The sequence below is a fragment of the Andrena cerasifolii genome, chromosome 5 (genome assembly GCF_050908995.1).
Source record: "Andrena cerasifolii isolate SP2316 chromosome 5, iyAndCera1_principal, whole genome shotgun sequence".
Lineage (NCBI taxonomy): Eukaryota > Metazoa > Arthropoda > Insecta > Hymenoptera > Andrenidae > Andrena > Andrena cerasifolii.
Genome location: NC_135122.1, coordinates 17,623,753 through 17,637,702, shown reverse-complemented (window position 1 = coordinate 17,637,702; position 13,950 = coordinate 17,623,753). Strand labels below are relative to the sequence as shown.

The following is a 13,950-nucleotide window of genomic DNA, read 5'->3' as shown; positions in this document are numbered from 1 at the left end:
CGCACGCGAATTTTCCTCGGCCATTGCAGTCGAGATCGCAGTATTTCATCAGCGACAAAGCGTTTTGGCCATAGTGTAGCCACGAGCCAATCCCAGCGCGATCTATTCAACAAGATTTACGGTGGTGCGTCCGCGACGAATACGTCCGAAGCGATGCCGAGATATTTGTAAGCGCATTTGCATGTATGATCATCCGTGGGACGTCAATCCCATCGAGAGGCAGAGGGGGAGGGCGGTTAAAATATTCGTGTCTGCACGTGGGGATCGCGTCGTTGAAATTGCAAGGATCTGGGAGCACAAATATCGCTCGACGGAGCACTGGATTCCAATGATGGGTTCGCTGGAAATAAAAGGACTCGATCGTACGACAAATGGCCCTCGTAGAACAGAGAAAACGGTTGTTGCCTCCTCGTAAGGTCTTCTAGGAGATTGTTCCTCTAGTCAGATAGTAGAAGGTCGTGTGGCAATTTCTTTTGTAACTTTGCAAGTTCGCGATGAGCAGGACACCGATGGCCTATATTTGAGGGCTTCATGGCGACGTCGCTAAAAGAGTTTAACGACATCGTGGGAGAGGTATGTGGGCCGTATGTGGGCACAAGTGGGGTGAGTTTAGCCCAGGGAAATAATGAAAAGTATTCTCGTTGTAAATGGAACATGTGGCGGTTTTATTTTGAGATTTGGAAATGTTGCACTGGAAGTGTGGTGACTGTTTTCGAGCTGCATTTTTATTTTTGTACTCGTTGGGTTTTGTTCTTATATTATTAAAGGTTCGTCTTGGCCGTATAGAACAGATTTTTGAAAATTGTGCCGCCTGTGGTATATCAAAGATGATTACAAATGGATTTCTGTTTAATCAATTGGCAGATTAATTGGTCAGTAGGGCATTTCGGACTGAGATCCATTGATTCTTTTTTTATACGTGTCTTAAGTTACTTAGAACGTTATTTTGAGATTTAGAAGTTAGTGGTTACAAAAGAGAGTAATGAAAAATTTAGCAATTTTGGAGAACCTTCATTGACCTCTTATTATTATTTCTTGTTATACACGTACATCATTATCTGCTTTCTCTTTGAGTTTGGTTGAGGTTTAAATATTAGTTTTCCCGTTCAAGTACGGGACGAGATATGTTCATATCGGGTCAGTCTATATCTGCTAACATGTTTCACGTATTCCACACCTTTATAAAATATTCAACTGGTTTAACGTCAGCAGACCGTTATTGGAAATATCTCGACTGGAACCATTTATCCTATATTTCCCTGCTTCTGTGTGTTAATCGACTAATATTATTGTGAAATATGTAGGACGAAAATTAATTATGCAAAACTCAATGGAACTCCGGCTTCGTGTGATGAAACGGTGAAACGTATTGACATTACGTTTAGAAATATTCTATTCACTATCACTGTTTGCTTCTTCAATCTTTGATGAGGTGTTTCGATAGTAAACCTCGTCATAAACATTTAGATATGTTCCGGAAAAAGAAGAATGTTGATACATAATTTGAAAAATAAGTTTCCATTGGTTCCACCAGATTAATCAAACGCAATGTTTCAAATAAGTCCACAATATTTGTCGAGACTCTGTGGTATCATTCGAGGTTTAGTGTCTTCAGTCACGAAACCCAAAATGCGAAGTTAATTTTAAATTATAAATTTAATTACGCGGCCAGGTTGAGCGCAGCACATCTTCCCCCGAGTTACTTAATTCCCGCTAATGAAAGAAAACTTTCCCCATCTAATAATTCTTGTTATTTCAACAATTACGCGACGTCGTGAAGTATTTCTATTAATCACCGTGAGTCTTAAACTTCGTCCACTCTTGTCAGAAAGCGTCTACTCGCTGGGGGTTTTCGCATTTTGAATGTATTAAAAGCAACAAAGTCGCTCGCTTTAAATAATTTCAGCTCGTCCCGTAATTCATGAAGGGAGAGACTTAAGTCACTTTAATCAGTATTGCTTGTAAACGGGAACAGCGTTACTCAAGGATTAAGGTAAAGTCGTTTATGTTAATTTTTACAGCTTTACTTATTATTTCGTTCAGAGTGTAAATTTCATTTCAAGCGTAATACCACTTTACATATTCATTCTTGTAACATCTATCATTAACACCCTCCTCTTGGGTCCGAAAATACTGGGGCATTAATTTTCCATACAGAATGAAAAATAATAAATTGAACATTTATAGACCCAGCTATTAATATAATCAGTCGCGTTTATGGTAATTATTAATATTGCTGCTACTACAAAGCTGCTATTATTTATGATTATTACACGACGTTTCTAATTCTTCTTCGCGAAATATATCATAGAATAATCACCACGAGAAAAGTGAGTGTTCCACTATTCCAGAATTCCTTTATCCCAACAATCGCATCTCTCTATTACTCGGAAACTGGAGTTTCTACAGTATTTCGCGATTGATTAAACCATTTACCAAAATATCCACGAAAGACTAAACGCAAATCCCACGTAACATACTGCCCGAGCCCTGGACCATAATTTTCCCATAAATCCAACTTCAATCAAGACCCTAGGAAGGTCAATGTCCCCCATATTACACGCTTCGCCTTCATTCTCTCCTGTGTAACTAAAAAGTGCCGCTCCCAAACGATTACAACCCACCGCGTCCAGCAAATGAAGCCATTCGTCTGCCTCCGAGGTGTGGCAGCTCTTCCTTATTTTCCTCCGCGCGATATGTAATTCCATCGTTTCGCATTCGCGGAGCGTCGAGTAGCACGCGCGCGCGGGGCGGCGAAAGGCACGGCGGAGGAGAAGCTCGCTTGGAGTCCTCGGAGCAATATGCCCTGTCGCGTCGCAATCAGATCGCTTGGATCTGGGAAGCGATATCGCGGCTGGGGCCGTTTTCTTGGCGCCGATCGGCGCGCGGCAGGGTGTCGGGGCGGGCGGCTCCGAAGTTTTAAGAGCATCCCCGTTATGCAGCGATAACATTGTTTCTCCGTTCTACGGGGCGTCGTTGCTCCGTACGGGCGATAAGATCGGCGGACGGTTCGAAAGAAAACTTTCTTGGCGCGGCCCGAAGCCGCGGGCCGAGTGGAGGAGCGGTGCTCGGAGCCAAAGTGCTCGCAACTTAATATGATAGCGCTCGGTTGCCGCTCAGACGAGCCGTGGTGCGCTCGAAGAGAGAGTAATATTGATCGACGGAGCGGGCTTACATCGTCCCAAGAGGGCTAGGGCCGACGGGGGGTGGGGCGGTGGGAAGGGTAGCGAAAGCGAGGGAGGGTCGCGCTCGAGGGTGCCACAGGAAGGAAGGGAGGAAGAGTGGCGAGCCCAGCGGGGTGTAGGAGGGGTCGGAAAGGGGTGGCTGTGGCGGTTGGCGGAGGGTCGTAGGGCCAACGCGCACGACCATGGCCAAAGGGTGGCCTCTCTTTCCTGCCTTTCTTTCTCCCTTCTTTCTCCCTTCTCTCCACCTTTGCCACCCTTTCTCACCGTCCCGTCCCGTCCTCCTTTCTCTCTCTTTTTTTTTAATTCCTCTCCTTCCCCGCTGCTCCTACTTCATCCCTCTCACCTGGTTTGTTTTGCACGCGACTTTTCGTGGAACCCCGAAGTTCTTTGTAGTTCCATCTCAAAGTTCCCTTTTGAAAGGCCGTTTCTTCGTACGGCGCTAGGCTGATTTGATTTTTTCCTTTTTCCTTCCTCCACTTTCTTTCTCCTTCCCGTTCGCCTTTCTTCCTCCGCGCCATCCCCCTCTGTCAACTGCCCTCCTCCCCCCTCTCTTTTTCTCTCTGTCCGCCTTCCATTCGCTTAGAGAGCGTCGACTTTCTTTTTCCCAGTACGACGGAACCGTTCGTCACCTGTATTTGCTTTCTGGAAATTCGATAGTCCCGTTTCCACGCGAAACTGCTTTAGGGGGGTTAGGCTCGAGGGGTCGAAAGGGCGCGATGCCCGTTCTGGGGCACGTTCGTTGTTCCGTCTCGTTGCCGCGAGTTAAGGCAGACTTTTATGGGAAGGATTTTCCACGAGCTTGGGGGCTCGCGTTTCGGGGGTGAAGTCGACGTTTCGGGCAGGGCGCGCTGCAAATTTATGCGTCGTGTCATTAATATCGGCAAATACTGTATTTCGGCGTCGATTATATGTCCTTCCCTGGCACGGTCGTGAATTATTGCCAGCCACGCGTGTCCGTCGACCTTGCGCATTAAACGTAGAAAAGCTGCAACGCTAATAACTGTTCGTTTCACAATTCCAGGTTGTGTCAACTGCTTGCTGCGATGCACTAATCGCTGGATTCTTCGGCTAGCACGTAACTAATAAAATAAAATGTCTCCGGTTACTGTAAATGCTTGATATGCCCGATCGAAGAGTGAATATAAGTACCGCAAAAAAGTGGTAGGAAAATATAAGGGAGGGCGAGGTTTTTCATGATAAAAATGTGCAAGATTTGCGAGCAATTTGGTAGCGTTCAGTTGTCAAATTTTTTGGATTTTGGGTACTATACAGTATGAGGTGGTGGGTAACCAAATTTTGTAAAAAAGTAGGTATACAAGTAAATTTTTGATGACTTATAGATAGCAGTATACAGCAAAGTGGTGGTACAACCAGAAAGGGTGTGATTGTACATTTAAGAAATGTAGGAGAATATGTGATTGAAATCTTTGTTTTTAAGAAAAGTGATTTTGAATATTTCGTGATTAAGAGCTGACAGAATGCAATACTATACGTAGTACATCTGCCAGTTGTCAAAATTGTACAATAGCTTTTTTCAATCGGGAGAATGTTTCATTGTTTCCGAGAAAATCGATTTTAATTATCTTGTTAGTCAAGCGCACGAACTTCCGACGTAATTTCTCCCGTATCAGACAAATTTTCAGAATCAATTTTCTCGAAATCGAGGTCTTTTAACAAAAGACATTATTCCACACTTTCTACTTATTTCTCCAAGCAGAATCACCCTTTTCCAGCAACTACTGTTAGAATGCCACGTTGATCCCCCCCATGCACACTTAATTATTTCCTTCAGAATTCATCGCAATAGAAGAAACATTATTTCAAAAGTTCCTTCACCAGAACACACGATCCCATCGGCACAGTTAACCATCTGTTGCTCTAATTCTATCGGAACGCAGCGCCCCGTTCCGCAGCTCGTTGCCCGGATTCTTCTCAATTTACAAAATGTTGGAAAGCGCCCGGGGAGCCGCGGAAGTCAGGCATGCTTCTTCCCGTGACCTCCGACGCGTTGCACAGTTTTATCGAAAATCTTGCCAGAGTTCCCCGAGAATGTTCTCGGCCCACATTCGGGCCAGACCTCGCAGCTGCAACCACGCCATCCGGAAAACTATCTCACGGTTGTACTTCCCGATGGCCCCGAGCAACACGAGCGAAAACTTTTCAATCGAGTTTCTTCAACCCCTCCTCCAAACCCCCCGTTCTCTGTTTCGAGGCTTTTATTTTCGCGTCGGGCCAATCCGGAGCTAACCCTGGCAGCCGAAGGAACACCGATTTCGAACCGTGAAGCGGTTGTAACGAACTTTTCTATCGAATTTGGGAATTAATTCCCTCTTCGCTCGTCGTGATTCATTTGTTCCCCGATACTACAGTCTCGTATATCGTGGGAGGGGGCAGAGACGCGTGATAGGCTGGAGGAATTTCACGAGTCAAAAAATGGGAAGTGCATCCCGTTAGGAGCAAGCTTGGCGGAAATTGCGGAATATCTCGTCCGCGGCGAATAAAACCTTTTTCCCGTCTATCTATCCGTGTACCGACACTATTCCATATCTGGCCAGATTGGCTGGAAATTGCGTTCATAGATCTGGCTTGCTTCCAAGGCGTGAAAAATCCCGAAAAATATGCGCGGAATTTTTAAATCAAGCGGGCAGGGGTGTACCGCACCCGCCGTTCGTGGTACACAGAGGGTCTCGTGTTCCGGCTGACTAATTGAAGTTATTACTATCTGTTTTATTAAATTCCTTTTTCGGACTTTGACGGATTAGAAATTTTATGATTAGGTACTTCGTGTGATGTATGATTAACAAAAAGGCAGTCGGATGCTGCATCAATGTCAGGTGGTTTAATTCACTGATACGTTTCTTTAAATGCAAACGATGCTCATCCTTCGCATACAGAATGCGAAATTTCGTTAGAATAAAAGTAGGTACTTTGCGAGTAGATACGTTATTATTATTATTGCACGGGTATAGTATCCTTTAGTTCACAGTGATAAGAACTAAAGAAGAAGGATTACATACAATAAACTAAAATTAAAATTAAAAGTTTAATTCGTAATTCAGTGGAATATTTTTATTTGAAGTGCTGGAGAAGCTTCGAGCAGTATCGGAATTGAATTACATATCATTACTTCTATAATTATAAGAACACATGAGATAAGTATTTTTCATGGAAGATATAAACACATGGAAATCTAATTTTTATCTGATCCAAATATGCAGTGCTGTTAAAATGATCATTTTGCAAGAAGGAAACCATTCGTGATCACTCTCAATACAAGCAAACTGATAGAAATTCTCGGAAATACGTTCTAATGTCTACTAAAAATTTGATGAAAGCAAATTTAAACGTATAAAGCAATCCAAGTGGTGAATTCAGACTGAAAGTCCTCTCTGTGACCATAATTTTGTGACTCACTGTACGTTGCAAAGATACTCAGCCCGATAGCTTGTGCAGTATTCAAACGTTCCGTTACTGATACACCATTTCTTTTTTTAGGGTGGGGGTGGGTCCACGCATGGATGGACGTGGGTAGAAGTTTTTTTATCCCCTTATCTTATCGAATGCAGTAGACCGTAGTTAATCGCAGGTGCATTGAAATCGAATTCGGGCCATTATCCTGGTGATGCGCGAATCAATCGGTCGTCAATCGATTGGATAATTCGACCTAGCTTGCCAACAGCCGGGACAGACATTAGGCTCCGTTGTCTGGTGCACTTGAGTGAATTTTAGAGTCGATAAAATTGTTCTGTATCGGTGCAAGGAGCTGCTAGTAATAGTATGGCAGTAATTTCTTTTCCATCGATTGTGTGTTCGAACATTTTTTCGATGTTAACAATAATAAAATGTTAACGAGCAGTGTGCAAAAACGCGCACTGCGTACGGAGAAGCGAGGGAAATTGTATACCGTAATATAATATTTTCTATAGACCGTTGATTTGAGAAAAGGGAACGGGCTAGAGACAGTAAAAAATGTAAAAGTAATATGGACTCGATCAATGGAGAAGTTAATTTACTGTTCGGTTTCTTATCCCTTTCAGCTTATTTCCTTCGTCTTTCAGTGGATTTCTTTGTTGAGTTTATTCCCAAAGGTAATGACGCTTGCATTCGAGGAAGAAGCTGGCTTTCTCGCTTTTCCAGTCCCCTCTTCCACAAATTTATGTAAATCGAGATTCTCTATTTTAAATTGTATTCTGAATACAAGAGTCCTCGCGCTTCTTTAATGGAAACCGAGGGAAAGTCAAAGGGAGGTATATAAAAGTTAATAGAAAGTGGTGACAGGTGGAGTGTGGCCACTGTAGACTTTTTAATAACTCAGCTATTGCATTATAATATTATAAAATTAATTTCAATTTAAAAGTGACTTTTTAATGACTCAGCTATTGCAATATAATATTATACAATTAATTTCATTCTGTACGTACGAAATTTTATTGTTAATTCAAAGTTCAGAATTTGTAAAGATACCTCCAGTATTATCAGCACTTTTCCAATGTCACGTCCAAGAATATCGAATCGTCTAATTATATTCAAAACATTAATATATATCTCTCTGTTCATTCTTAGCAGCCACGTGGATGACATTAATTATCGATGGACTAATCTCCAGAATCACTATTCGAAAAATCGATTTCAAACACACTTAATCCTTTAGGTGCTAACAGTTTAACCACTCAGCATTCGTCACGTGCGGGACGCCTCTAATCACATCTCTCAACCATAGTCGTTGAACTCCCATCGGCGTTCCCCGCACACTCTGCATTCCCTAAACGAACAGAGGTATATTTGCTCCCACATCACTCAACAGCTAAAACAAACTACAAAATAAACTAAAGCCTTCGAATGCTCTACAATACAAGAATACTTCCTCCATCCAGCACTCCCATTACTATTAAATCATAAATCACACCGGCGTTGATCTCACACTTTCACCCAAAATTATCTCCGGAACCATCTTCCACGGTACCCACGTTAACGTTGACGATCCCCTTAGCGACGACCAGCTCAGACCGCGATTAGACTAATTCCACGACCGTTGTCTGCTCACAGATCAGATGAGCGACGTGTGCAAGAAGTACTTCATGCAGGACCTCTACAGGAAGATCGACGGGGCGGTTCTCATCTCGCAGAACGAGAGGGACCTTGACTGCACCATCATCTTCCAAACGCATAGCATCCTCCAGCGGTTCATGCTGCGCTTCGACCAGCTGCAGCTGGACTGCAACGACCATCTCTACATCTACGATGGCGCGCACGCGGTCAGCAATTACAAGGTAAGTGGCAGCCTCGTCTCGAACACTTTCTCGTCGGCTGTTGAAACTCCGCGGGCCCGTCTGTGCGGAAAACGTAACCCCGATCTGCATCCAAATTGGAATTTCAATGCTGGATGTAATATCGCCGGTTAGAACCGGGGATTTGCATTCCCGGGGAAAATGCAGCTTTGAGCGCGGACAGGGCGCGATTCTGGACGAGTTATCGTTTTGTTGCTCGTTTAGGGCGGATTGTCTGCGACGTCTATTGATTTTCCAGCAAACACACGAGCAGGAATTCGAGGAGTGCTCGCAGATACGGCAGAAATTGATTGCGTAAATGATTAGCGAGGGAAGTCTCAAGTTCCATCGAGTTATGGGAGTAGGACTCATTGTAGCTTTATAACTTGGTAGTTCAGAAATGGGGGATGCAATGAATAGAGGCGGTGGAAAAGTAGGGTGCTCGCTCTATTTGAGTTACTCGCGTGAAACTGTGACACGACGACTTTGATACAACTTAGCACGAAAATGGTGGACACTCTTTTGTGGACCGTGTTCGTGTTAAGGGGTTGAAAGTACCCTTCTAAGTTCGGGGTTGGAAAGTTATTCAGTTTCATAGTTAGGAAAAAATGTTATAGAGAAGAGTTTCTTTGTTTCTTGTGCGGAATAATGTGGCGTGAAAAGAATCTCGAAAAAGTCACAGATGACGACATCTTGGCACACTTTGGCTTATTTTTTAATAAATATTTCCATCCTTTTAACGTGAATTTAGGTCGCTACAAAAAATTCGTGTGAAATATTTTCAGATGCTCTATCTTTATGCCAAGTTTTATCAAAATCGTTACAGTTGCATCTTGCGAGCTTTTAACTCAAATAGAGTAAGCACTCTCTTTTTCCATTGCATACTCCTATTTAGTGTAGTCCTATTTAGTCCACTCCATCCCCGAATTGTCAAGTGACGTTCGCTGTCAGTGTGAAACGGAAATCGTTGAAGATGCCAGTGATAGCTTCGGATCACTGTGTCCATTAGTTTTACACCGCCATGAAGACAAATCACTGTGTAATAAGCTAGAGAGTTGGAACGTATGACTGGATTGCCTCGAACCACGAATGAAATTTCGGTCGAGGTTACATTATATAGTAAGATATTCGCAGATTACGTCGCGTAAAATTTATTCTTATTGTGTAAAGCAAGCGGAATCCATTACCGTCCGCCGATCTTTTACATAACAATCGGCTTCTTGATATGAATTTGATTGCTTCGGAGTGTCATAAGTTATTTTCACGCGCGTCCAACGTTAAAGGTCTTAGGTACGATTAGAGATCTTGCCGTATTTATGTTCTACATTCAAAACGTTTTAGAGGATTTGTTTGTCATTGTGTGGGCCTGCTATTGATCTAACGGCAAACCTTGAAAATCTTCAATGAAGCTGGAGTAAATTAGAGTCGCTATGAATTTGAAATGCCTAGCTGTTCGGGAACAGGATTTTATTTATTTTAATGGCTTTATTTGGTCTCCATTTCTTTCAGTACTAGCACAATAACGTGAATAATAGACGATTGCTACATAATATTACATTAACGACATGAATTATTATCTAACATTCGTCATGTATCCGTTGAATTCTTTTAGTTACGACCTGGAAATACTTTGTTAGACATTGAATGAATTCCCTTCAATATTTATACTCTTATAATTTATGTCCTATATATTTTCACCTACACTGCAAACTGCAATTATATTCCGTGAATTTTCGATTTACCTTCCACACCAGGCATTCGAAATAAAATACAGTTTTCCACCAATGTATATTTAAAAAAGAATTTAATTGCGAGAGAATTAAATATTTTATTTACAACGAATTGTTTTACTTGTCGTTTCCTTGTATTTCAGGAATGAAAGTATCGCGAGCCATCATCCATATCGGCATTAAAATATCGCCGCGTTTTCGAAAATCAGCGAAACGTGCGCAATCTAAAAATCGCGGAACAACGCCGAACACGGAATTTCAGACAAAAATATCTCGTATTCACGTGCCATTGTAGTTCACATGAGAAATAAAAAATTGAAAACGCTGCTTTCCTCGGGCGAAACATCGCGTTTGTGATTTCTGTGGGAGTGGAAATTTCGTTTTAGCAGTTACACCATTCGAAATATTTGCATTTGAACGAAGTTAAAATTCAAGTGTGGACTGTGCGTCATTATTTTGGTCGTTTCTTTTTTCGGGAATGACTAAACAGCATCGCGTAACTTTGAAAAATTCTGCAAGAAAGAATCTTTATTCTTTTTATTAAAAGAAGCATAAATATAGCTTGAAAAATTTACAATCTACGGTTTTAAAACGTATTTAAGTATACTTTCTAATAAATTTCGTGGTGTATATAAGTGCTGTTGGAAATATAAGGATCATAATTTAATTTCAGATCGATGAAGGATGAAACCTCTTCAATATTACTTCCAACTTATTTTTTTAAACTGCCAATTAAAATTCTGTAGGCACTTTATCTTCCTTCCCCATCAAACTTTAATCCGATATTACTCAAGATGCGCCTCTTCTCCTCTTTTCCAAAGTAGAGCTTACGATGCCTCTCTGAAAACTCGAATGCACCTTATCCTACATCTCTGACTTAGCACACATATATTGTCACATTCATTCACAAAAAATTCTCGTAAATATGCTATAGGTACTCTTGTACCTACATCCGAGTAAATAAAAGTTTGATATCAAATACAAACAAGGGAAGGCGGTCAAGTGGCCCACTCGGATTTTTCCCGTAGGTACTGTGAGATTTTGTACTGTACAGTAATTGCAAACAAACGGCTGAGCATTGGAGCGTAATTCCATATAAAATAATTTGAAGCAGTGTACACTACAAAATCCCAAAGTGCGGAAAAAATCCAAGGGTGCCACTTGACCGCCTTCCCTTGTGCGAAACCGAATGAGGTCGAGAAATTAAAGATTGCCATTTTCACGAGTAAAAAGGTTCTCGATACTTTGACAAATACTGGGAAACGGTGGTTTCAACAGTGGAAGTTGCGTTTCAAACGATCGCCGAGGACTTGGATCGAGACAATGACCTCACAATGGGCGCGTACACATTATCCTTGTTGGGATTGCTTCGACTTGGGAACAGTCAGGCCTGAAAGGGTTCAGCCGCGTAAATAACACTTCGCTAATCAGCGGACGATCGCTGCCACTAATAATGACTAACGCTGGGGCGGCGGATCGGGCGCCTTTTTGTCTTCGATCAACGTTTCGAAGCGTAATTGCCCCCCCATCGATCAAAAGATGAAGCTCTAATTGCGGCGGGAACCACGTTATTTTTCCATGATTACCATCGGGGACAATGGCGCCGCGGCAGTAACAGGGCAGTGGAGGCCGGAGTTTCAGTTGTGAGGACCATTTTAATGTATTCTGCCATTATAAATTCCGAGCATGGCCAGCGCCGCCAAGACGCTGGAAACTTGCACCATTAATCAAGATTCGTTTCTCGGCGGAGGAGAGGCGTACGCCTCGTTTGCTCGTTTCTAGGTTCAGGCTTTGCTTCTGCCCACCGACAGGCCATTCGATCTGGAATTATTCACGGTCCCCGTTCTTTGTATTCGACTTGGTCATTTGGGAAACAATGTACACACTACCGGCAACTTGCCGTTGACTAAATAGTTCGATACGAAGGATGGTGTAAGAGGAGGAGATTCCAATTGTGTATCGCCTTTCTGTGTCGTTTGAAGGCTTTCTCTTCTTTTCTTGTGGACTTTGATTTCATGCAACGTACTTGGACGATGAGACTTTTAATTGCGTCTTCGAGAAATATTTCTCTTGTCTCGAAATTAGGAAATTACTTTGGGATTTGTGAACTAGCAAATCTTTGATAAATCGTGTATTGTTTTCCTATCGTGTTTCATTGTTTTTCCCTCTTTTGTGACTTATGCGAATGAAAAAGCATGCAAATGTTTCTTCACACTTTCATCACTGGGGAATTCTTTTTCCTCGAAATTACTTTAGGGTTCGTAAGCAGCGACGCCCTCATAAGTTGCAGATTGCATCCACCTTATCCAGATCGTTATCGTCGTTCCAATCTCAAATATATATCACACGTAATTCGAATTGTACGTGAAGCGTATGGTAACGAGGTCCCCGCTCGGCGAATAAAAGTTTCATTGGATGGATGAAAAATGAACGCGACAGTGGTTCAATTTTTTCTCATGGTTTCGAAGTCGTATTCACGGGTAGTCACGCGATATCGTAATTTTCCACAGATTAAAAACTTCAATGCCAAGCATAATTCCAGCTACTGTGTTATTTCACGTTGGCCTGGACACTTAGCAGCAGAACATTCCAAAATTCCCAGAAACTAAATTAGATATATTAATTTTCTTCTTTTATTACACACAGAAGAAAAATATTCCTATGTAACAATCTTGCGAATTCTAATTCAAATTATTCAACATGTTTCAAACATCCTCTTCTTGTTCATTGCACCCATATTAACCATTTATACTTATTAAATATAAATTTTTTAACTAAGTAGTAAAGAACATACTAAAGCCATTTCAGAATTAATAATTTATTTAATTCTAGAAAATCAGGAATTCTTCTACTGCTCCAAGGTTAAATGATATCAGTGCATAGCTTTAATTTAATCTCTGGTGCGCTGTGACTACAAAGGGTTCTACATATAACACGTTCCACGTCACGCGTACCACTCGTCGCCCACGCTCAACTTGCCATTCACCCCGAGCACATTTAATAAACTCCCTAACGTGGGCCGTCAGTGGTACACGCGACCTAAATGGAAAGTCCAGCAAGAATAGCAAAAAGCAAAACCCCGTATTTTCCTGTTTCCGTGAATTTTCGTTGAGCGTCGATTCGCAGCAGCCCGGAACTGCGAGATCCACGAGGCCTCGCCCGCACGCGCCCGGGGCTATTTATTATTAAGCATCGCCAGACATGCTTCAGCGTACGTAAACGGTTTCGCTTCTGCTCAGAGGGCAGGTAAATTGTGCGTATTTATTTTCTCACCCCGCGTGGCCAACGGCGAGGCTGTTTTTTCAGCGCATAGAGCGATGAATGGCGGCGGTGGCCTCGTCTCCGGTAATTTATAAAAAATAAACGCTAACGACGTACGTCGTGAAATATCTTTCTGCTTTGAATTACCGTACTCCGCGTCTCGTATCACGCGGCGCTCCTTCCGTGTGTTCGCGCGGCGTCTGCTGGCGCCCACACGCTCGCGCCGTCGAGGACACCCCCAGAAACGGGAGCATCCTGTACCGCGCGCGGCTGTGTGCGAAGAAAATATGCGTGCACACCCGCACAATAACGATACAGGAGCAAAGCCAGAGAGCAATGCAATTTTGCATAATGGCGGTTTAACTTTAATCTTTTTTATGGTCTACGTAATGGCCCGTTAAGCCTGCCCTTTATTACCCCCTCCACCCTGCCCGCCATTTTTTGTTTTAAGCTGTGCCATCCTACCAGAAGTTTTCCCGTTTTTCGGGAAGACGCCTTAATTTCGCG

The 13,950-nt window shown here is 42.6% G+C and overlaps 1 protein-coding gene across 1 annotated transcript in view; it reads left to right on the top strand.

Moving 5' to 3' along the window:
- LOC143368888 (uncharacterized) overlaps positions 1-13,950 on the top strand; it is a 212,165-nt gene that overhangs the window by 108,247 nt on the left and 89,968 nt on the right. Inside the window, exon 2 of the mRNA XM_076812094.1 lies at positions 8,232-8,455. Coding sequence (XP_076668209.1) covers positions 8,232-8,455 — 224 coding nt within the window. The remainder of the gene's footprint in view (positions 1-8,231; positions 8,456-13,950) is intronic.